General features: G+C 36.2%; 1 protein-coding gene across 1 annotated transcript in view; it reads right to left on the bottom strand.

Moving 5' to 3' along the window:
- The window catches only part of CSMD3 (CUB and Sushi multiple domains 3), a 1,469,335-nt gene that overhangs the window by 128,942 nt on the left and 1,313,756 nt on the right, over positions 1 to 26,637 (bottom strand). Inside the window, exons 41-45 of the mRNA XM_061439111.1 lie at positions 24,172 to 24,288; positions 19,818 to 20,027; positions 11,495 to 11,683; positions 10,511 to 10,688; positions 9,411 to 9,556 (exon numbers count right to left, since the gene is read on the bottom strand). Coding sequence (XP_061295095.1) covers positions 9,411 to 9,556; positions 10,511 to 10,688; positions 11,495 to 11,683; positions 19,818 to 20,027; positions 24,172 to 24,288 — 840 coding nt within the window. The remainder of the gene's footprint in view (positions 1 to 9,410; positions 9,557 to 10,510; positions 10,689 to 11,494; positions 11,684 to 19,817; positions 20,028 to 24,171; positions 24,289 to 26,637) is intronic.

The raw sequence follows: 26,637 nt of genomic DNA, 5'->3' as shown, positions 1-26,637 counted from the left end.
CTATTATTATTATTATTGCTGTTATTGTTGTCATTATTTATAAAGAGGGCAACCCACTCCAGTATTCTTGCTAGGATATCCCCATGGACAGAGGAGTCTGGTGGGCCACAGTCCATGGGGTTGCAAAGGGTAGGACATGACTGAGAGACTAAACAACAATATTCCTTAAAGTAAGACAGACCTATTTTGAATTTCTGGCAGCCCGTTTATTTATTAGTTCTCTGGCTCTATATACATTACACATTTCTTTCTTTCAGTTCTTTAATGATTAAAATTGGAATAATAATACTTATGTTGCAGAGTTATAACAAAAATTAGCATAGAAAGCATCTAGAATAGAGCCTGGCACATGAAGTTTTCAGTAAATGGTAGCCATTGCTATTAGAATGACTATTAATACAAAGTCGGTATCTGCAAAAACATGCAGTTGAAAAGGATTTTTTTGTAATTTACTATCAGGAAGTCATTGATTAGGAATACTGTTATTATTTACTATGAGACAAACCCATCTTGACTCTCTGACAGATACCAAGAAAATTTAGCTCTTACTTTAAAGAATTACACTTACAGCAACACAGTAAGAGACACACACTTTTCCTCAGATGAAGAAGAAATACGATATGTGAGATAAAGCACCTCAACATTTAAGCCTGCCCTATTTTTTCACGGCATAGAATTTTCATTTTCCAAAGCTTTTTATGAATGTTATATTTGATCGTGAAAGGCTTTATGAAGGTGTTTTAAAAAAGACATATAGCTGACTAGATCTCATAAAGGAAGTCTGGTTAGAGTAGGAAAAAAAACCATTTTTTTCTTCCTTTTTGACATACTAAAATATACTAATAAATAAAATCTAAATAATCAATCTGACCTTAGAAAAATACATGAAAATACTGATCTGTTAAATTTATAAAATAAATACACAAGTCCTAAAAACAAAACAAAACTTCTGACTTAAAGGGTTAGGGTACAACAGAAGGAGTTACTAAATCAATAAGAGAATATAAAGAAAACTGAGTGGGAGTAAACCATTCTAAGCTTAGGTATATTAAAAGACCTTAAAATAAGTGTTAAATAGTAAATTATCTTCCTGGTTAACTTCTGAAAATGTACCAAATGACCAATTTTTTTTTTTAAACACTATGAGAGCACATTTTGCCCCTCAGCTATAACTACTGACCGGAGTAGGAAATGGCAACCCACTCCAATCTTCTTGCCTGGAAAATTCCATGAACAGAGGAGCCTGATAGGCTAGAGTCCATGGGGTCACAAAGAGTTAGACACAAATGAGTATGTGCACACACACAGCTACTAAACATGAGCCTCAAGTATGAATATTATATTTGAGATTGTATTAAATTGTACTAACTGTATCAATACTAATTTGATAACAAGCATTTATTTTTTTAAATTTTTGTGAGAAAGGATGAACACACACATATGTAACTGTAAAACAACCTTTGTAAAAAATCTCATTAATGCAGCTCAAATAAATTCAATAAGACAACTTTTTAAAAAGAATCTGAATACATACCACTGAGATAATTAAATATAATTATTTATTCAATAAAAAATATAAGGACTAAGAAGCTTAAGTATGATTTGTGTCCTCAAAAAAGCACTCTTTATTATTAAACTCACAAGCATATACTAGCTATGTAAAACAGTATAGCATACTGTAAGTTCTTAAAAGTTTGGTAAAAGAGAATAAGTGGAATCATAGAAGAGATGGCAGTGATCGCTATGAGTCTGGATTATCAAAGAAAGGAGAAGTTACACTTAACATAGGGGCAATTAAAGAACTAGTGATGAGTAAGAAACCGTTTAAGAATGGAAGCTCAGAAAGCAGTGAGAGAAAGAATCTGATGGGAGTCAGGGTGGGCACTGGGGAGTAAGAGTCAATGGATCAGATTATACAGTAAATTTAAACGAGTTAAGGCATCATGCATTCTTGAAAAAGTGAGTCAAAGAAAAGCAGTACCTTAGGAAAATTGTCCTGCTAGGGCTGACAGAATGTAAGGTACCTGTCAATTTTTAACAAGACCCTGTATACCTTTCCAAATTCATTGTTATTTTAAGGTTTGGGTAAAATTCCCAGAGATGATTGAAATTTTAGGATCTTCTAAGCTCTGGCAATTGTGCCTTATTATAGAATTTAAAGTTTAAATGTAAATAAACACAAATACTGTATTAGAAAATCTAAAATGTAAGATAAGATATGGTAAGGAAAGGAATATTTACTGAACATATATTCTGCTGGGCACTATGCTAACCATGTACTATTCATTGTCTCTATTTCATCTCTGGAATGCAAAGTTGATGATAGTGATAATAAAAGCACTTATGTGGGTTGAGCTATATAAAATTGTTAATATTCAGTATTTTTGACCAATAAATTCATAAGGTTCAACCTCAGATACGCCAGTAATTGGAATAATTTCTATATATACAATAGTTCGCTAATCTTTTCTGCAACTATTCTGTGTTGTATAGGTGAAGAAAGTGGAAACCAAAGGGTAACTACTCAAAAGTTAACTGAAAACAAAGCCCTAAACAAATACTTGAACTTCTTTATGCCTAAACTAATTATATTTTTAATATATATGACTCAGAACCTAGTTATTAAAATTATGTGGAACATGGTCTGGAATGAGAAAATATGTTTATGCATTCACATAAATGCCAATGTAAATACATATTCATATTTTATATGTGTTTACATTATACTGTTATTCTTGCATTTTTCTATGTAAGGATTATCACATTTTCAAACACACACACACAACCACACACATCCTTTTCTCTGACAATATTTCTCCTTTGAAATATTTCCTAAGTTGTTATAAGAATTTTATACTTCCTAAAGATTATTTGTATGCAGGTCAGGCAGCAACAGTTAGAACTGGCCATGGAACAACAGACTGGCTCCAAATAGGAAAAGGAGTACGTCAAGGCTGTATATTGTCACCCTGCTTATTTAACTTCTATGCAGAGTACATCATGAGAAACGCTGGACTGGAAGAAGCACAAGCTGGAATCAAGATCGCCAGGAGAAATATCAGTAACTTCAGATATGCAGATGACACCACCCTTATGGCAGAAAGTGAAGAGGAACTAAAAAGCCTCTTGATGAAGGTGAAAGAGGAGAGTGAAAAAGTTGGCTTAAAGCTCAACATTCAGAAAACTAAGATCATGGCATCTGGTCCCATCAGTTTATGGGAAATAGATGGGGAAATAGTGGAAACAGTGGCTGACTTTATTTTTTGGGCTCCAAAATCACTGCAGATGGTGACTGAAGACAAGAAATTAAAAGACGCTTACTCCTTGGAAGAAAACTTATGACCAACCTAAATAGCATATTCAAAAGCACAGACATTACTTTGCCAACAAAGGTCCATCTAGTCAAGGCTATGGTTTTTCTTGTGGTCATGTATGGATGTGAGAGTTGGACTGTGAAGAAGGCTGAGCACTGAAGAATTGATGCTTTTGAACTCTGGTATTGGAGAAGACTCTTTAGAGTCCCCTGGACTGCAAGGAGATCCAACCAGTCCATTCTGAAGGAGATCAGCCCTGAGATTTCTTTGGAAGGAATGATGCTAAAGCTGAAACTCCAGTACTTTGGCCACCTCATGCAAAGAGTTGACTCATTGGACAAGACTCTGATGCTGGGAGGGATTGGAGGCAGGAGGAGAAGGGGACGACAGAGGATGAGATGGCTGGATGGCATCACTGACTCGATGGACGTGAGTCTGGGTGAACTCCGGGAGTTGGTGATGGACAGGGAGGCCTGGCATGCTGCAATTCATGGGGTTGCAAAGAGTTGGACACGACTGAGCAACTGAACTGAACTGAAAGATTATTTTACTGATATTTAGAGTCCATCTACAAACAGATCATTTACATATGACTTAAATCAAATCCCTTACGATTATACAGTAGAAGTGAAAAATACATTCAAGGGATTAGATTTGACAGACAGTGCGCCTGAAGAACTATGGATGGATGTTCATATAGTGATCAAAACCATCCCCAAGAAAAAGAAAGGCAAAAAAGCAAAATAGTTGTCTGAGAAGACCTTATAAATAGCTGAGAAAAGAAAAGAAGCAAAAGGCAAAGAGGAAAAGGAAAGAATCCATATGAATTCAGAGCTCCAAAGAACAGTAAGGAGAGATAAGAAAGCCTTTCTACATGATCAATGCAAGGAAACAGAGGAAAACAATAGAATGGGAAAGTCTAGAGATTGCTTCAAGAAAATTAGAGATACCAAAAAAACATTTCATGCAAAGAGAGGCACAATCAAGGACAGAAATGGTATGGACCTAACAGAAGCAGAAGATATTAAGAAGAGAAGGCAAGAATATACAGAAGAACTATACCAAAAAGATCATATGATGCAGATAATTAAAATGGTGTGATCACTCATCAGGAGCTAGACATCATGCAGTGTGAAGTCAAGTGGGCCTCAGGAAGCATCACTATGAACAAAGCTAGTGGAGGTGATGGAATTCGAGTTGAGCTATTTCAAATCTTAAAAGATGATGCTGATAAGTGCTGCACTCATTATGCCAGCAAAATGGGAAAACTCAGCAGTGGCCACAGGAATTGAAAAGGTAAGTTTTCATTCCAGTCCCAAAGAAAGGAAATGTCAAAGAATATTCAAACTACAGCACAACTGTACTCTTCTACATGCTAGTAAAGTAATGCTGAAAATCCTCCAAGCGATGCTTCAAAAGTATGTGAACCGAAAACTTCTAGATATTCAATCTGGATTTAGAAAAGGCAGAGGAAGCAGAGATCAAATTATCAACATCTGCTGGATGATAGAAAAAGCAAGAGTTCCAGAAAAACATCTATTTCTGCTTCATCAACTATGCCAAAGCCGTTGACTGTGTGGATAACAAAAAATTAGAAAAATTATTAAAGAGATGGAAATACTAGACCACCTTGCCTGCCTACTGAGAAACCTGTATGCAGGTTGAGAAGTAACAGTTAGAACTGCACATGGAACAATGGACTGGTTCCAAATTGGGAAAGGAGTACATCAAGGCTAAATACTGTCACCCTGCTTATTTAACTTATTTCCGATAGTTGGTAAAGAATCTGCCGGCAATGCAGAACACTTCGATTCGATATCTGGGTTGGGAAGATAGAGTGGAGAAGGGATAGACTACCTCCAGTATTCCAGGCTTCTCTTGTGGCTCAGTTGGTAAAGAATCCACCTGCAATGCGGGAGAGACCTTGACTTGATCCCTGGGTTGGGAAGATCCCCTGGAGAAGAGAAAGGCTACCCACTCCAGTATTCTGGCCTGGAGAATTCCATGGACTGTACAATCCATGGGTTCCCATAGAGTGGGACATGACTGAGCTACTTTCAATTCACTTCACTTCATGCGGAGTGCATCATGTGAATACTGGGCTGGATGAAGCACAAACTGGAAACAAGATTGCCGAGAGAAATACCAATAACTTCATTTATGTAGATACTCCTGCTGCTGCTGCTAAGTCGCGTCAGTTGTGTCCAACTCTGTGCGACCCCATAGACAGCAGCCCACCAGGCTCCCCCGTCCCTGGGACTCTCCAGGCAAGAACACTGGAGTGGGTTGCCATTTCCTTCTCCAGTGCATGAAAGTGAAAAGTGAAAGTGAAGTTGCTCAGTCGTGTCTGTCTCTTAGCGCCCCCGTGGACTGCAGCCTATCAGGCTCCTCCGTCCATGGGATTTTCCAGGCAAGAGTACTGGAGTGGGGTGCTGTTGTCTTCTCTGATATATGCAGATGACACCACCCTTATGGGAGAAAGCAATGAGATACTAAAAAGCCTCTTGATAAAGCTGAAAGAACAGAGTGAAAAAGTGGCTTAAAACTCAACATTCAAAAAACAAAGATCATGGCATCTGGTCCCATCAGTTCAGTCACTCAGTTGGGTCTTTGTGACCCCATGGATGGCAGCACACCAGGATCCCCTGTACATCACCAACTCCTGGAGCATGCTCAAACTCAAGTCCACCGAGTCAGTGATGCCATCCAACCATCTTATCCTCTGTCGTCCCCTTCTCCTCCTGCCTTCATCCTTTCCCAGCATCAGGGTCTTTTCTAATGAGTCAACTCTTTGCATCGGTGGTCAAAGTACTGGAGTGTCAGCTTCAGCATCAGTCTTTACAGTAGATATTCAGGACTGATTTCCTTTAGGATGGACTGGTTGGATCTCCTTGCAGTCCAAGGGGCTCTCAAGAGTCTTCTCCAACACCATAGTTCAAAAGCATCAATTCTTTAGCGCACAGCTTTCTTTATGGTCCAACTCTCACATCCATACATGACTACTGGAAAAACCATAGCTTTGCCTACATGGACTTTTGTCAGCAAAGTAATGTCTCTGCTTCTTTATATGCTGCCTAGTTTGGTCATAGCTTTTCTTCCATGGAGCAAGCATCTTTTAATCATGGCTGCAGTCACCATCTGCAGTGATTTTGGAACCCAAGAAAATAAAGTCTGTCACTTTCTCCATTGTTTCCCCATCTATTTGCCATGAAGTGATACAACTGGATGCCATGATCTTCATTTTTTTGAATGTTGAGTTTTAACCCAGCTTTTTTCACTGTCTTCTTTCACTTTCATCAAGAGGCTGTTTAGTTCCTCTTCACTTTATGCCATAAGGGTGGTGTTATCTGCATATCTGAGGTTATTTATATTTCTCCTGGCAGTCTTGATTCCAGTTTGTGCTTCATCCAGCCTGGCATTTTGCATGATGTGTTATCCATATAAGTGAAATAAACAGGGTGACAAAGTACAGTCTTGCCACACTCCTTTCCCTATTTGGAACCAGTCTGTTGTTCCATGTCCTGTTCTAACTGTTGGTTCTTGACCTGCATACAGATTTCCCAGGAGGTAGGTAAGATGGTCTGGTATAGTCTGTTTAAGCATTTTACACAGTTTGCTCTGATCCACACAATCAAAAGCTTTGGAGTAGTCAATGAAGCAGATGTTTCTCTGGAATTCTCCTGCTTTTTCTATGATCCAACAGATGTTGGTAATTTCATCTTTGGTCCTCTTCTTTTTCTAAATCCAGCTTGAACATCTGGAAGTTCTTGGTTCACATACTGTTGAAGCCTTGCTTGGAGAATTTTCAGCATTATTTGCTAGATGAGATGAGTGCAATTGTGCGGTAGTTTGAAATGTCTTTGGCACTGCCTTTCTTCGTGATTGGAATGAAAACTGACCTTTTCCAGTCCTGTGGGGACTGCTGAGTTTTCCAAATTTGCTGGCCTAATGAGTGCAGCACTTTCTGATCCCGTCACTTCATGGCAAAATAGAGGGGGGAAACAATGGAAACAGTGACAAACTTTATTTTCTTGGGCTCCAAAATCACTGCAGATGATGACTGCAGCCAAGAAATTATACAATGCCTGTTCCTTGCAAGAAAAGCTATGAGAAACCTAGACAGCATATTAAGAAGCAGAGGCTTTATTTGCTGACAAAGGTCCATATATTCAAAGCTATGGTTTTTCCAGTAGTTATGTATGGCTGTGAGAGTTGGACTATAAAGAAAGCTGAGTGCTATATAATTGATACTTTTGAACTGTGGTGTTGGACAAGACTCTTGAGGGTCCCTTGGATGGCAAGGAGATCAAATCAGTCAATCCTAAGGGAAATCAGTCCTGAATATTTGTTGGAAGGACTGATGCTGAAAGTGATGCCCCAACACTTTGGTCACATGATGCCGAGAGCTGACTCATTAGAAAAGTCCCTGATGGTGGGAAAGATTGAAGGCAGGAGGAGAAGAGGACAACAGGATGAGACAATTGGAAGGCATCACCAACTTGATGGACATGACTGAGCAAACTCTGTGAGTTGGTGATGGATGAGGTATCCAGGCATGCTGCAGTCCAGGGGTCGCTAAGAGTTGGACATGACTGAGCCACTGAGTAGAACTGAATGAACTGTCCTTTCTTTATTCACTTGTTCAGGCAAGATGCAGACTAATAAATATTTATGTAGGGAATCATAAAGAGAGAAAATGTACAGAATACATTTCAGCAATGAATTCATCTTTTGAACTTAGAAATCATTTAGCTTTTGGTTCTCAAACTACGATTATCTTTCAAAGTATTAAAGCTATTGTTGCTGCTTTAGACTACCTACATACTGCTAGCACCAATGAACAATTTACTGAAAAAGGCTAATGAGTTACTGAAAAAGGCTAATGAGTTACTAAAAAAGTAAACAGCCTAATTCATAGTTTTCTAACTGATCTCCCTGTTTTCTAATTTGCTACGCTGGAGTATACATGCAGCTCTGGCCACTACAGAAGCACAAATTGGGCATTATCTACTGATTGATAAGTGCTGAGGTTAAGGAAATCAAATATTTTCTGGTCTGTTTCTATATATTTCTGTACCGAATGTACTTTAAGTGTTTTTGTTCATAACCATTTTTGACATCATATTTTTCACATAATATAATCTTTGACTCTCAAAGATTTTCTTACTTTGTGTTAAAAACAGAAGAAAACATTAAGCTATTTGTTAATATAATATACAAGGTACATGTTCACCTTGGAAATGCTAATATAATTTTTTCAAATTTAATTTAGTAGCATCTTGATCTTGTGAAATGATCGTGGAACTGGTCTGACAAAGTCATATGAAACAGAATGAATTTATGAAACTACGGTCATAATAGATGAAAGAATATAGTCACTATGGTTTCATATTTCACTAAATATAAAAGTAAATATTTTCATATATATAATGTAACAGAATTTAACATAAAAATAAATTTAAAAACCTCTGAAACCATCTGAATGCTCTTTTAAGAAAGTGAATATTATGAAGACAGAACCCATAATAATTCTATACAAAGAACTGAAATTGCAATTCTTCATAAATTATGTTGCAGGAATAAAAGCTATGAAGTTAATGATCTGGAATAGTCATTTAAAACTATAAGATTCTAGAACAGATACAGTTGTGAAACAAGAGAGTATAAATGAATGAGTGATAATGATCCAAAGCATAAAGTTATTGGATGATAATTTTAGAAAGACTCACAGCATGCTGAATAGATTAAACATTTTATATTGAAAAAAAAATCTATTGATGTTTTAAAATTACATGTAATAAAATATGAACAGCTGGTTCTCTTTTATGGATTTCTTTGCAAGAAATGATTATTTTCTACTGGGATAATTACTGACTGATTTATTTTTTATTTCCATTTGCTCACATTTTAATGTCCCTAAACACTTAGAAGAGGTCATTGTTTGCAAGTAAAAGTATTTGAAGTGATAAAAAAAAAAAAAAAACTGTCTAATTTTAATACCTTTTCAATCACTGGCTAAATATATATTACACTCAATTTTTCCATGACAATTTCAAACATTGCCAAATCAAACAGAAATTCCTAGATGAAACCTACCATGATAACTGAGCACAAAAAAGCCACTTGTTGTGAAATCACTGTGGAATTTGATTAGAATCTGATTGGAAGTGCTGTAGACTGATTCCAAAGCAGTATTGCCACTGAACTGTCCAATCTGTGGTGAGTTTTGGTCTGGTCCATCCCTACAGGGGAGAGACAGGGCAGGGAGGAGGCAGGAGAGTGAGATTGATGTTTTGGGAAAGTTTCACACAAAGTATTACATATGAGATACAAAGATGCAGTAGATGAAATAATCAGCACATGCCAAATCATATTGGTGTATGTTTATTTGGATGACAAAATATTTAAAAATGTAAAGTGAGAAATAGATCACATTTTCACCTAAATGAAATGCACCTATATTGAGTGAAGTCGCTCAGTCGTGTCCGACTCTTTGCGACCCCATGGACACCAGGCTCCTCCGTCCATGGGATTTTCTAGGCATAGTACTGGAGTGGGTTGCACCCATATTAGCTGTAATTAATTAAATTGCCTTGGCTTCCTGGTCACAACCCAGATCCTCCCAAATGCTGGAGGTTTTCCCTCCTTTTATTTTCTTCAAAATAATCTTGAGAATCATAGACTGTCAAATTTAGAAAGAATTTTAGAGGTCATACAGTAATTCAATTAACAAACTAAAAAATTAATTCTTATGTTTTCTTTATAGTTTAGAGATATTTCAATTAACAGGATAATAATAATACAAAATAATATGATGAATTATTATGATAGAAATTCAGTAGCTGTATTAAGCAACTTATTGGAATACAGCCTTTTAAATTTCACTAGTTTTGAAATACAGAACTTTCTTACCATAAACTTACTCTGATTTAATTCCCAGGTTTTGCACATTATTTTAATAACAAATTTAATCTTCACCCATAAAGTTTTTGTTCTATGTGTTTAGCTACTTCATGGCAAACAAACTGAATCTTTTTTATTTGTCTTATTCTGCAAAACACAGTCACCTTCAGTTATTCACACCAGTTCAAGCATCACATGGCAATCTGTATAGAGGACCGTGATATATTTTTACCCCTATCCTATTTCACTGTTATACACAGTTGAATCAATCAGTAACAGAGGTCTTGGCTTACCATACAGTGATGAAATCATAGATTGGTTCTGTTTGTAGGACAGTAAAGTTGATGTAGATTCCATTCCCAGGGGGTACTTTTACGAGCCAAAAACAGTCTTGAAAGTTTGGATATTCATCTGGATACCCAGGAGAGTAAATGGTTCCATTCATTGCAGTTATATTCCCTCCACAAAGAGCTACAGAAAAGATACAATATGTTTAAGTAGAATCATAGTAAATTGATTACAAAATTTGCAAACATTTCATACCTCTTAGACAGTATAAAAGACATCTGTGTTATGTTTCCACCTCAGTTAAGGTATATAAAATAAAGCTGGAAACCATGAACCAAACAGAGTGAATGTTTGTTTATTTTTCAGCATGAGGTATTCTACATTGTTTTTCACTATCACTAGATTAGTAAATTACATTGTATTTGCTTTTTTCAAATACTTTATCCATATATATATATATATATATATATATACATATATACTGTTCAAAAATTGAACAGTATATCATGTATAAATATAAGGACTTATATCATGTATAAATATATCATATATAAATATATCATGTATATCATGTATAAATATAAGGACTTATAAGAGGATCGAGGCATTTTTATTTATTTATTTTAGAAGAAATGACCCCAAATTCAGTAACAGTATCTGGGCTACTGTTTTATAAAAGAATGATTACTAAACAAACACACATGCAATCACATAGACATCGCATAGGAGAAGCTCTAAAGCGTTAACCAACTTTACTTCAGCATCCAATAGAGAAGGTTAGGACTCTTGACTCAAGAATGACAAAATTAGTTCTTTATTATGGAGTTTTAAGGTCTTTGCTAACTATAATTCTTCAACTGAAAGGAAGACTCTATATTTAGCATGACATTTGAAGAGATAAAACAAACAAACAGAAAAAGAGTACCAAAACAAGAATTATTAAACACAGATTATATCACCTAAAAGATAGCTTCAAGTTAGAAGCATACCTTCACACCTTGGAAGTGGATGATTCCAGTTACGACTCACTCCATGAAGGCAAGTGAGGGCTGAATTTCCAATCAGTGTATATCCAGGGAAACATTCAAATGAAATGGTTTGACCCACAGTAAAATCATTGCCGATCACAAAACCATTTCGAAATGGGCGTGGATCAGGACAGCTTTGCAACTGATAGGCTGGAAAACGTAAAAAAAAGAAAAATTTCCCTTCTGAATTATGAAAGACCACAAGAGGGTACTATTTGCAATCTGCAAAATAGAGGTAGTGCTGCTTGCAGTTGGTTAGAAATAATAATTTGGGTTTATAGCAAGTGATGTTAATGACTGTATGTTTCTTATGTCTATAATTTTCATATTAAAATTTTAGCATAATTTATTAAAATGCATTGTTTAGTCACTCACTGATGAAATCTGTTTAAAGTTTTAATGAAAATATAAATTACCCTTAAAGCCACAATTTTAATCAAACATACTCTGATCCCTTTACCTAGAATGCAATTGCTTTCTGGTTATATCACATGTATATAAAATAAAATAAATATATGTGTAAGCCTAATTCTGAATCTTTCTGAAATTCTTAAGCTAATTTTCCCTCTAAAAGAAATAAATCACTCTCTATCAAGTTTTTCTAAAGAAGTCATTTAACAATATAAAGTACTAGGAAATAATTTCCTTCTAACACAAATTTTGTAATTCAGTCATCATTGAAGCACAACTATTTTATTTGTTTCATACTAATGTTGTTCTACATGCTTTTATCACCGTATCCTAAAAGCTTTGCTTACTCCCTTTTACATATTAGGTGCTTAATAAACACTGCTGAAAAAATTTTGAACCTACAAACAGTATATATACTCATATATTATTAATATTTGAGACTTTATTTTTAAGAAATTCAAAACCATATATAATTAGTAAAATTTAAATTACCAGCAGAGATTATTTTTCTACTGACTATTTAAATTCCTTTTTTAAAAACTTTTTTATTTTTCAGTAATTCCAAAGTTACACAGAGGTTGCAATAGAAAGAACTATGCCATCAACAAGGTTTCCCAGTGGTTAACTCTGATACATATTCATCATTCTCTCTTTCTTTCCCTAACCCTGTCCCCATCAACATCTCTGTGTGTGTGTATATATGTGTGTGAACACACTTTCTTCTTTTCAAATTAGTGGAGAATAACTTGACATATCACTTCTATCTCACAAAGAAAAGGACACTCCTATGTAACCACAAAATTGAGAACATTGAGCATATTAAATTCTAAATTTTCCAAAACAGAAATTTACATTTAAGGTTGAATAAGGGGAGGCCTTACAATAGCTGTGAAAAGAACAGAAGTGAAAAGCAAAGCAGAAAAGGAAAGATATAAACATCTGAATGCAGAGTTCCAAAGAATAGCAAAAAGAGACAAGAAAGCCTTCTTCAGCGATCAATGCAAAGAAATAGAGGAAAACAACAGAATGGGAAAGACTAGGGATCTCTTCAAGAAAACCAGAGATACCAAAGGAACATTTCATGCAAAGATGGGCTCGATAAGGACAGAAATGGTATGGACCTAATAGAAGCAGAAGATATGAAGAAGAGATGGCAAGAATACACAGAAGAACTGTACAAAAAAGATCTTCACGACCCAGATAATCACGATGGTGTGATCATCACCTAGAGCCAGACAGCCTGGAATGTGAAATCAAGTGGGCCTTAGAAAGCATCATTACGAACAAAGTTGGTAGAGGTGATGGCATTCCAGTTGAGCTATTCCAAATCCTGAAAGATGATGCTGTGTAAGTGCTGCACTCAATATGCCAGCAAATTTGGAAAACTCAGCAGTGGTCACAGGACTGGAAAAGGTCAGTTTTCATTCCAATCCCAAAGAAAGGCAATGCCAAAGAATGCTCAAACTACCACACAATTGCATTCATCTCACATGCTAGTAAAGTAATGCTCAAAATTCTCCAAGCCAGGCTTCAGCAATATGTGAACCGTGAAATTCCTGATGTTCAGGCTGGTTTTAGAAAAGGCAGAGGAACCAGAGATCAAATTGCCAACATCTGCTGGATCATGGAAAAAGCAAAAAAGTTCCAGAAAAGCATCTATTTCTGCTTTATTGCCTATGCCAAAGCATTTGACTGTGTGGATCACAATATACTGTGGAAAATTCTGAAAGAGATAGGAATACCAGACCACCTGACCTGCCTCTTGAGAAATTTGTATGCAGGTCAGGAAGCAACAGTTAGAACTGAACATGGAACAATAGACTGGTTCCAAATAGGAAAAGGAGTACGTCAAGGCTGTATATTGTCACCCTGTTTATTTAACTTATATGCAGAGTACATCATGAGAAACGCTGGACTGGAAGAAACACAAGCTGGAATCAAGATTGCTGGGAGAAGTATCAATAACCTCAGATATGCAGACGATACCACCCTTATGGCAGAAAGTGAAGAGGAACTAAAAAGCCTCTTGATGAAAGTGAAAGTGGAGAGTGAAAAAGTTGGCTTAAAGCTAAACATTCAGAAAACGAAGATCATGGCATCCGGTCCCATCACTTCATGGGAAATAGATGGGGAAACAGTGGGAACAGTGTCAGACTTTATTTTGGGGGGCTCCAAAATCACTACAGATGGTGACTGCAGCCATGAAATTAAAAGACGCTTACTCCTTGGAAGGAAAGTTATGACCAACCTAGATAGCATATTCAAAAGCAGAGACATTACTTTGCCAGCAAAGGTCCGTCTAGTCAAGGCTATGGTTTTCCTGTGGTCATGTATGGATGTGAGAGTTGGACTGTGAAGAAAGCTGAGCACTGAAGAGTTGATGCTTTTGAACTGTGGTGTTGGAGAAGACTCTTGAGAGTCCCTTGGACTGCAAGGAGATCCAACCAGTCCATTCTAAAGGAAATCAGCCCTGGGATTTCTTTGGAAGGAATGATGCTCAAGCTGAAACTCCAGTACTTTGGCCACCTCATGCGAAGAGTTGACTCATTGGACAAGACTCTGATGCTGGGAGGGATTGGGGGCAGGAGGAGAAGGGGACGACAGAGGATGAGATGGCTGGATAGCATCACTGACTCAATGGACGTGAGTCTGGTTGAACTCCGGGAGTTGGTGATGGACAGGGAGGCCTGGCGTGCTGCGGTTCATGGGGTCGCAAAGAGTGGGACACGACTGAGCGACTGATCTGATCCGGAGGTCCCTAAGTTGTTAACTAACATATCACTCTATATTTTAAATTTTAATACTCTAAAGTTTTCAGAGTTAGTCAACAGTCCTTTAAGGATATTAAGTGTTTAATTGTCATTTTCATTTGAATTAATATTCCATAAGCAAAATATATCAAATCCAAAAAGTCATTTCAGTTTAGGGTAAATGTATATCAAGGCAATGGCAACCCACTCCAGTACTCTTGCCTGGCAAATCCCATGGATGGAGGAGCCTGTAGGCTGCAGTCCATGGGGTTGCTAAGAGTCGGATACGACTGAGCGACTTCACTTTCACTTTTCACTTTCATGCATTGGAGAAGGTAATGGCAACCCACTCCAGTGTTCTTGCCTGGAGAATACCAGGGACAGGGGAGCCTGGTGGGCTGACGTCTCTGGGGTCACACAGAGTCGGACACGACTGATGCGACTTAGCAGCAGCAGCAGTTAGGATATATTATTCTATTAAATAAATGCTTTCAATTTTCAATCACATTTAAAGGTAATTTTTCTCAGTTTTATTAAAATATAATTTATATACATCACTGCATGAATTTAAGGTGTACAGTAGAGTGATTTGACTTAGATGTTTTGTTCCAGTTCCAGTTCAGTCACTCAGTCATGTCCAACTCCTTGTAAACCCATGAACCGCAGCACACCAAGCCTCCCTGTCCATCACCAACTCCCAGAGTTCACTCAAACCTATGTCAATTGAGTCGGTGATGCCATCCAATCATCTCATTCTCTGTGGTCCCCTTCTCCTCCTCCTCTCAATCTTTCTGAAAATCAGTGTCTTTTCAGATGAGTCAGCTCTTCGCATCAGGTGGCCAAAGTATTGGAGTTTCAGCTTCAACATCAGTCCTTCCAATGAACACCCAGGACTGATTACCTTTAGGATGGACTGGTTGGATCTCCTTGCAGTCCAAGGGACTCTCAAGAGTCTTCTCCAACACCACAGTTCAAAAGCATCCATTCTTCAGTGCTCAGCTTTCTTTATAGTTCAACTCTCACATCCATACATGATTACTGGAAAAACCATAGCCTTGACTAGACAGACCTTTGTTGACAAAGTAATGTGTCTGCTTTTTAATATGTTGTCTACGTTGGTCATAACTTTCCTTCCAAGGAGTAAGGGTCTTTTAATTCCACGGCTGGAGCCACCATCTGCAGTAATTTTGGAGCCCAGAAAAATAAAGTCTGTCACTGTTTCCATTGTTTCCCCTTCTATTTGCCATGAATTGATGGGACCAGATGCCATGATCTTAGTGTTCTGAATGTTGAGCTTTAAGCCAACTTTTTCACTCTCCTCTTTCACTTTCATCAAGAGGCTCTTTCATTCTTCTTCACTTTCTGCCATAAGGGTGGTATCATCTGCATATCTGAGGTTACTGGTATTTCTCCCAGCAATCTTGATTCCAGCTTGTGCTTCATCCAGCCCAGCATTTCTCATCACGTACTCTGCATGTAAGTTAAATAAGCTGGGTGACAATATACAGCTTTGATGAACTCTTTTTCCTATTTGGAACCAGTTTGTTGTTCCATGTCCAGTTCTAACTGTTGCTTCCTGACCTGCATACAGGTTTCTCAAGAGGCAGGTCAGGTGGTCTGGTACTCCCATCTCTTTCAGAATTTTCCACAGTATATTGTGATCCACACAGTCAAAGGCTTTGGCATAATTAATAAAGCAGAAATAGATGTTTTTCTGGAACTTTTTTGCTTTTTCCACGATCCAGCAGATGTTGGCAATTTGATCTCTGGTTCCTCTGCCTTTTCTAAAACCAGCTTGAACATCTGGAAGTTCACGGTTCACGAATTACTGAAGCCTGGCTTGGAGAATTTTGAGCATTACTATACTATCGTGTGAGATGAGTGCAATTGTGCGGTAGTTTGAGCATTCTTCGGCGTTTTCTTTCTTTGGGATTGGAATGACCTTTTCCAGATGTTTTGTGAAATGTTGTCTATGATAAGCTTAGTTGGCTGGATAATCTTGAATAGAATAAAACTCATTGACACTTGAATAATCCTGTGATAATTTACATATTTCACCTTTCTATGCTTTTTAGTTTAATGAGGATATATAGGAAATACATTTTAAATAATCAGGAGAAAGTTCTCATCCTAATATCATATATAATACAGGACCTAAATCCTAAATGTTGCCATTAATAGCACTAATGTGGAACAAGTCCTTTAGTAGAAGAGTATCCTTATCAGTAATTATATACAATTCATTCTTCCAATATTCAGAATGTTTTTAAATTTGCATCACAAACTTATGTAAAAATAACAGATTCTGTGAATCTGTATTAACTTTTAAAAAAATGTTATTAGCTCAAAAATATAAACTCAGTAAAAGAAGAGACAGTTTTTAAATTCAACATAATTAACAAATAATATCTAGTGATCATTGCTATACATGATGGCTCATGTCAATAATATTAATATTATATAAATAAAAGTAACAAATGCTATATATTTTTATTTTATTATGCAAATAAATATTTTTTCAAGGACATATTGACTGAAAAATGCAGTAAAAAATGTTCAGATTTTAGATTTTTCACATTCAAACAAGAATTTGGCTTTGAAAGACCAAAGGAAAATGAGTGCATGGCAAGAAGATGAAGTCAGGTTTAAGGTGAATAGCAAAGTGTTTAGCATAAGACCCCATACACTTGTTAGAGAAGAACCACAAATATACTTCTGAGCCTTTTAGATGCAAAGAAGAAACTCAATCAGTTTCCCAGAAGTTTCTGAAATTAATTTCCTCAGGAATACTGTACATTTTGTACAGAAATGTGACAGTTATGATTTTCTGTTTTATATACAGGATGATATGTGGTACTATTAAATTATGTTTGCAAGCCTAAGCTAAACTGTAATCACTGAGACCCATGTGCAGTTGAATGTTACAATGTCTATTTTCAGTTCAGTTCAGTCACTCAGTCGTATCTATTTGCGACCCCATAGACTGCAGCATGCTAGGCCTCCCTGTCCATCACCAACTCCCCGAGTTCACGCAAACTCATGTCCATTGAGTCAATGATGCCATCCAACCATCTTAATCTCTGTCATCCCCTTTTCCTCCTGTCCTCAACTTTTCCCAGCATCAAGGTCTTTTCAAATGAGTCAGCTCTTCATATCAGGTGGCCAAACTATTGGAGTTTCAGCTTCAGCACCAATCCTTCCAATGAACACTCAAGACTGATCTCCTTTAGGATGGACTGGTTGGATATCCTTGCAGTCCAAGGGACTCTCAAGAGTCTTCTCCAACACCACAGTTCAAAAGTATCAATTCTTCAGCACTCAGCTTTCTTTATAGTCCAACTCTCACATCCATACATGACTACTGGAAAAACCATAGCCTTGACTAGACAGACCCTTGTTGGTAAAGCAATGTCTCTGCTTTTTAATATGCTATCTAGGTTGGGCACAACTTTCCTTCCAAGGAATATGCATCTTTTAATTTATGGCTGCAGTCACCATCTGCAGTGATTTGGGAGCCCCCCAAAATAAGTCTGACACTGTTTCCCCATCTATTTCCCATGAAGTGATGGGACCGGATGCCATGATCTTCGTTTTCTGAATGTTGAGCTTTAAGCCAACTTTTTCACTCTCCTCTTTCACTTTCATCAAGTGGCTCTTTAGTTCCTCTTCACTTTCTGCCATAAGGTGGTGTCATCTGCGTATCTGAGGTTATTGATATTTCTCGTGGCAATCTTGATTCCAGCTTGTGCTTCATCCAGCCCAGCATTTCTCATGATGTACTCTGCATATAAGTTAAATAAGCAGGGTGACAGTATACTGCCTTGACGTACTCCTTTTCCTATTTGGAACCAGTCTGTTGTTCTATGTCCAGTTCTAACTGTTGCTTCCTGACCTGCATACAGGTTTCTCAAGGGGCAGGTCAGGTGCCCTGGTATTCTCATCTCTTTCAGAATTTTCCACAGTTTATGTGATCCACACAGTCAAAATCTAACTACTCTTAAATTTCTTTTTAGGTATATACTTCTATTCAGCAAATATTTATTGTGCTCTTACTCTTGTAGTTACTTGAGACACATCAATGAACAACACAAAGATCTCTGCTCTGGTGGAGCTCATGTCCAAAAGTATCACCTACTTGTGAGTCAACTAGAAATCAGGAAAAACTTGAATTAAATTTTTTAAAAATCACACGATCATTAAATCCTTTAATAATTAAGACAGTGATGTAATTAAAGTTTGTTACTTTTGATTGACTATTATAATCACTGGAACTGTATTGTTTGAATAAATATTATAACTTAAACATTTACTTTTAAATCTCAGACTTTTAAGATATGAAGTGACAGTAAAAAGCAAAAACAGAAAACACCAAAACAAAAACTACACTAAATAATTACTAATGATATACAACATGGTAAATATTTTATAATCATTTCATCACAAAGTTCAAAACAACTTATCTGAGAGGTACTCTTATTAACTCTATCATGAAAATGAAAAAATGAACTCATGCCCTATATCACTTAAGACTGAACATAGAGAATCTACATTTAAGCCTAGGTCTTCCAGAGTCTAAGCTTTATATTCTAAAGGGATGAAATTCATGTTCAAGGTCATGCAGCAGACTTATATTGGAAATAGGCCTAATATAATATGATTGACAAAGTATTTATTTATTTCATATTCTCAAAGCAGTAGAGTGATATCAATGAATGTTATGTTATTCTTTCATTATAAAGTAAGAGAATAACTTTACATATAGTAGATGAGCACCACAAAATATCTTTTCAATATACTCATTTTGATATGAAAGCAAAGACTCAATCTTACATTTCCCCATGTCCTGTCTGACTGCCTGGCCTTGATTTGTTTTATTTGATTGTGTATTAAAATGAATTAAATACTTTTTTCATGGTTAGAATTTGTAAGGTGTCAAAAAGACATAATTTTCCCACATTTGGTTGCCTGAAAATTGCATTATTTAAAACTCTTCCTAACTGAAGCTTGCCTTGGTAGGGCTCCTTTTTTCTTTCTAAAACACAACATAGAAAATACTTAAGAGTTAGATTGCTAATAGCTGTCTATAGGCTAAATAATTTCTCATTTTGTATTATTCCACTCACCTTGGTATACAATGTGAAACCCTTGTTTGTTTTGTGAATAGTCACTGTGAAAATACAAGCTGGTTTCATGGGTTGTGCTAAACAGGGAAGATGGTATTTGAGGACCACTAAGTCGCCCAATAACAGTACTAGTTTCTGAGGATCCACTTCTTACTTCCAAATAATCATGTATGGTTTCTGTAGAAAAATTTACAAACTGCAGATGGACACCTAAGGAAGAAAAACAAACATTATGCTACTTTATTTTTTACCAAATTAAGTGCATGCATATACACAAACACACACATTCACATTAATGTTCTTAAGATACATTTGCATTTAGGTTGAGAGGCATACTGTCAAGATCTGGGCCATGGGTTTGTTGTCTGCTCAGAACAATTAGCTTTGCTATAGTTCAAATAGAATACTGCTCTCAAATGCCATAATTTGTCACAAGGGAAACATCTCATTTTACTACAATGTCACCATAACAAAACTAATTAAGAAAGTAGCTTTCTTGCTCTTTAATACCATTTAAAATTAGATCAATCAACTCTTAAAGATGAAAAGCCACTCAATAATTTTTATTTTGTAAAAGGCCAATTTGAGGGCAAAATACGATTGCAAAGTTTTATATATTAACATAATCAGATTTCACGACTGTGTTAGAAATTAGTCACATACAGGGGATAAATCAACTTCTCCAAAATATCATTTTGAGGCATATAATTTTCAGTATTCTGTTTTAATATTTTCTTGTCAGAAGATAATGCCAAATGTTATATAATATTCGTGATAAAATCTAGGGGTCATTGTTATTTGCTACATTACAAAATAATTTCTTTATAAACATAACTAAAATATGGGACAGTGAAATGCCTCTGGGGTAGAAAAAATAAAAGTCGCATTGAGGTTGTTGTTCAGTCACTCAGTCATGTTGGACTCTGTGGCCCCATGGATGGCAGCATGCCAGGCTTCCCTGTCCTTCACCATCTTCCAGAGTTTGCTCAAACTCATGTCCACTGAGTTGGTGACCTTAAAGAGGAATGTCCACCTAATTCAATTAATATTCAATTTTTATTGAATTCTATGTTTTGTTTTCACAACTACCATTCTTCAACTTGTTAGTAATAAAATCTGACATTTTTTGTGTTTTCCTTTCACTAGGCACTATTTTAAGTTTTTTATATGCTAACATTCCATGCTCATGGTTACTTGTGAGAATGAGGAGACTGAGGCACAGGGAAGCTCAACATTATACTAAGCTTACACAATATCCTAAAAGAGCTGAAATTACAACTCAGATACTCTGGCTCTTGAGCTGTTGCTCTTAATAACTAGTGAGGTTTTCAAGTCAAGTCATTTTGTTCCTGGAAACAGTTACATGCAAATCCTGATACATGGAAAAAGAATTATATGAACAAATAAATTTGGGAAATACTGAAAATATGCTTTAAAATATTATATACATTCCTGGATAAACAGAAAATCTTAGAAGTTTGAACATGATTATCTTAATATGTGAAGCTACAAGAAGTACATATTTTTCTAAAAATTTCCCCAATCTTTTCACACATTATATTATCAACAATATTTGCATAGATGTGAGAAAAAATATTTCTTTAACTTTATATGTATTCAATTTTCTTTTAATGCTTATAAATTATTTGTCAAATACACTAGAACCAATATTTGAGGTAACCAATATCAAAGAAAACAGTGGGAAAACTTAAATGTAATCAAATCAGAAACAGTCTCCTGTTTCTATTTCTATTTCTATTTCTAAAACAGAGAAAGAGATGCATATAGTTTTAAGTTTTTAATAAACTTAATTTTTAAAATAAACAAAGCATTAACAAGAACTATGATGATATGACACTACTGCAAATATATATACTAATTTATTTTAAAATAATTCACTTATCTCCATAGGCAACATGGGATGAGCCCTCTTAAGTAGCTAGTAAAAGACATAAGAATAAACATATTGTTTCAAATCTATTATTCATCTATTCACTTTCAATCAAAAGGCATAGAATTTGGCTATGACTTCAAGTTAAAGGGTGTTCCTATGTTGGAGCTAAAATAATTATCCTTAGAAAGTTCCCCAGCATTCTTCTCTCAGTGACCTACTATTCTCCCCAAACTTCAAACCAGTCACATAGTGCTCAAGTTTGTTGAATTTCTTTAGCTTTGTTATCTGCATTTTTCCATATGTCATTCTGTTTACCTACAATTTCTTTTGTGTTCCTCACAGCCTGACCCTCTTTTCTGGGCTTACTTATATTTAAAGCCACAATTCAGGCATCACTTCCTCTGGCAAACCTTTTTTGCATTTCCTGGACTAGGTTGGATGTCTGTACTAAGCTTAATCCTGTACTCTTTAATTTACTTCACTGCAATTGCATATTTGACTATCTGTCTCCTCATCATGACTGTAACTCAACTGGGGAAAAGGGCAGTCTGTTTTACCATGCATTTATCCCTAGCACTTAGCAAAATACCTGGAGTACGATATATACATAAGTATAGAATTCCAAAACTATGAGTTTCTATTAATTTACATAAAACATTCTTAATGAATTACAATTCTGAGGCTATTGACGCTTTTGGGTAAATGCATGCATGCAGTTAACTTGCTTCAGCGACTCTATGGACCATAGTCCATCTGACTCCTCTGTGCATGGGATTCTCCAGCCAACAATACTGGAGTGGGTTGTCATGCCCTCCTCGAGGGGATCTTTCCAACCCAGGGATCGAACCCACACCTCTTACATCTCCAGCATGGGCAGACAGGTTCCTTACCACCAGCACGACCTGGAAAACCATTGGGTAAATGAGGCATCTAATAAGTGAGTTGGGCTTCTGTGATAGCTCAGTTGGTAAAGAATCTGCCTGCAATGCAGGAGACCGCGGTTCGATTCCTAGGTTGGAAAGATCCGCTGGTGAATAGATAGGCTACCCACTCCAGCATTCTTGGGCTTCCCTTGTGGCTCAGTTGGTAAAGAATCCGCCTGCAATGTGGGAGACCTGGGCTTGATCCCTGGGTTGAGAAGATCTTCTGGAGAAGGGAAAGGTTACCCACTCCAGTATTCTGGCCTGGAGAATTCCATGGTTTGTATAGTCCACAGGGTCACAAAGAATCTGACACGACTGAGCAACTTTCACTTTCACTCTCAATAAGTGAGATAATACAGAATATCTTAACTCTAAATATACTAGGTTTGTATTTCAAGGAATATCTATATGTTATTCTTCTGTGATTTAATGAATAAATCTATCCCCAATCTAACACTATTTATGCATTTATAGACTAGTGGGATATGAAGTAGCTGCAAGAGAAAATGTTAGTGACACAAGAGGGAAATAATTTATTATTCAATGTATTATATATATTTAATGCTAAATATATGAACACTGGGAATTATATTATTAGAATTAGAAAGGTCTTATTACATCAGCTGCTGCCGCTGCTGCTAAGTCACTTCAGTCGTGTCTGACTCTGTGCGACCCCATAGACGGCAGCCCACCAGGCTCCCCCGTCCCTAGGATTCTCCAGGCAAGAACACTAGAGTGGGTTGCCATTTCCTTCTCCAATGCATGAAAGTGAAAAGTGAAAGTCAAGTCGCTCAGTCATGTTCGACGCTTCGCGACCCCATGGACTGTGGCCCACCAGGCTCCTCCATCCATGGGTTTTTCTAGGCAAGAGTACTGGAGTGGGGTGCCATTGCCTTCTCCCATTACATCAGCATGGGTATTTAAATCTTACAGTAGAAAATCTGTATGACTTTTAAAATGTACAAAACTTATTTATTTATAATGAATATTAGATTCAATATATTACCAGAAAATAATTTTTCTATGAACTACTTGGCTACATTAAGCAGAAAGTGAAAGTGAAGTCGCTCAGTCGTGTCCGACTCTTTGTGACCCCATAGACGGTAGCCTACCAGGCTCCACTGTCCCTGGGATTTTCCAGGCAATAGGACTGGAGTGGATTGCCATTTCCTTCTCCAGGGGATCTTCCCAACCTAGGGCTCAAACCCAGGTCTCCCGCATGGTAAGCAGAAGAGAGTTACAAAAACAAAATACATGAAAATCATGTTGCATTTATCACTACTACACACATCTAAGTCAGCCTATATTCATACATATTGTCTGGAAAATATCATGGTTTTCTATTTATCAACTACCTATAAAATTTAAAAATGTCCATATTCTTTCAATTATCCAAGAACTCCAAGTCAAGCACATGTAATAACAAAGTAAACTATAATTTGTGAATATTTCATTAAGCTCTTACCGCACTTTGATATTTTTTAAAGGATGAATTAATAATATAAAAAACTCTTTCATGTGTTTTTAATATACGTACCAAAACCTATGGGCAGCTTTATTGTCCACGTGCAATCTAAACTGCTGGGGTAGTTTCCAGGAAACCCAGGGCTGAGGATCACACCACTGAAATCTGACATTGCACCACCACACTGAGCTGCAAGAGAATTGAGGTCCCACTTAAGTCAAAGTACTTTATTGCATTGAAAACAGACTGAAATCATTTCGAGTATGAATCAAGTCTCTAAGTTAAAACTGATACAAATTTGAATATTTTCAATCTAATTCACCACGTACCAGTATTCAAATATAATCAATTGAGAAGGCACTTTGTAAAATACAAAAAAGGATAATGTATTTCCTTCCTCAGCTGTAAATACAAGCTAAATCAATTACTGAACAGAGAAGAGTAGTTCATGTGCAGTGAATACAATTCAACAAGAAGCACAGATCCTTTTCCATAGTGAGCAGAACATTTCTGATCCAAAGTACATCTAGAAATGTTTTGATTCATTCAAAAGATGATACAATTTAGAATAAAATCAAGCCACCAACACTCATTCTAAGTATTATAGTGAGGAGAGTTTCATTTCCCAATCTTCCTCTTTTCTTCTTTTTGTGAGGAGGCTAAAGGTTTTTAAGTAAAATACTGTTTTCTATTGATAATATGCAAGGGATGCACAGGCTGTAAGATATGGCCTCACTTTATCCTAAAAGAATCTAGACAAAAATAGGGAGTATAACATAAGTAAAAAGATGCCCCCATATTTGAGAATTTGGGGATAAATTTATACTTTTTTAGAGTCCCTATTATACTGATTTATTATAGATGAGCTAACCATAAACTATAAGAACAGATAATTACCCAAGTTTTAATTTTACATGATTATATAGAATTATTTAACATGTAATAATAGAACTGCAGTCTAGAAGCTAATTCTTTCCTCTTAGTGTATATTTTTATCCTTTTGTCACAGAAAGACTAAAATACACATCTCAGTTGTTGGTTGAAGAATCAGGTTTCATGACTGCACATCAGGTTAGAAAATTACCTATACAAGTACCTGCAACTTCATTCATTTATTATTATGAACAGCAACAGATAGATATTCAAACTTTAGCTTATAGATCAAAGAGGCAAATTCAGTAGAAAGTTTATCAATGTTCTATGTGATATCAGCAGCTAGTTTGATAGCTATCTTTAGCTATGTGAGCTGAATAAATTATGTATCAAGCAGATTTTACTAAGGGGATATATATAACCTTGTAGTTAATCTGCATATCAATCTTTCTTTAAAAGTTGTAATTATCATTGTGTAATACACCTGTATATTTTCCATTCTTCTCAAATCTCAGCTCATCCATCTTTAAACCAGAGCAGTTTTCAATATATATAAACCATTAATATTCACCAATTATTTTTCCTAAAATTTGATTATCCACATATATATATTACACAATCAATAATTGGGAATTATAGAGAAAATATTTTGGCCAATCAAAAGTACTTTTAAAGTTCCTGGAAAGAATGTAATTGTATATTTGTTTTGCTTTATTCTGAATTTTAAGTGAAAGAACACAAGCACTCTCTTTTGCTTTCTTGCCTTCACAATCTCAAGTGTTTGAGGTACTCCCTGTCCCTCTAATTCTGCTACTTTCCATCTCTTTAGAAATGATCTCAAAATCCTGTCCTCTGCACTGCCCACATTGCTAGAGTGTAAATCTCAAAATCAGAGAAGGGAGAAGGAAAGAATAAAAGAAAACAGATAGTGAAAGAGAAAGAAAAATAGCAACAAACCATGAAAACAAGAATACAAACACTGCATCTGCCTTCAGGTCCACGCCCCTGCCTATTTTCTCAGTGACTCTGCCAGCTCACGCACACCCAGGCCTTAATGTCAGCGCTGTGCTTCACCAGTCGTTTCACAGGAGACTCTTGAGCCCTATTATACGCTTTTTTCTTAAGGACACAACCACAGCACAGTCCTCCAAGATAAAATCATCTTTGATTTTTCCTTCAGATTTGTCTCTATTCCAAAGAAATCTCAAGTGATTTTTCCTTCCTTCTACCACAATATCTGGCAGACTGTTTATTTTTCAGTTTATAAGATTGTAATGTTGAGACCTGATGACTACTGTTTTAAGGCATTCTCTGAATCAGCCTCTTGCCTTCAGTTTCTCCTTAAAATATGGCCATGATATCAATTCTAACATTTGTCAAATATAGTATAAGTTTACTGTCCAAAATTTATAAAATATAAAAATTGAGTAGAAAATAAATAACAGTGCTCTGGAATTCCACTCCCCATAGATAACCTGTCTACCTTTATAATTCTTTATTTCTCTGCAGAAAAGCGTACATTCATGCATGTGTGTTTATACACTACATATATAAAGAAAACAGGATCATGCTGAGAATCACTTTAAGCCTTTTTATATTTGACTACATATTATAAACTTTGTTCATGTTATTAAATATTCCATTACAATGTTCACTTCCCCTTTC

This window comes from Bos javanicus, chromosome 14 (genome assembly GCF_032452875.1).
Source record: "Bos javanicus breed banteng chromosome 14, ARS-OSU_banteng_1.0, whole genome shotgun sequence".
Taxonomy (NCBI): Eukaryota; Metazoa; Chordata; class Mammalia; order Artiodactyla; family Bovidae; genus Bos; species Bos javanicus.
Note: the sequence above shows the minus strand (reverse complement) of the source record. Positions and strands in the feature narration are given on the sequence as shown.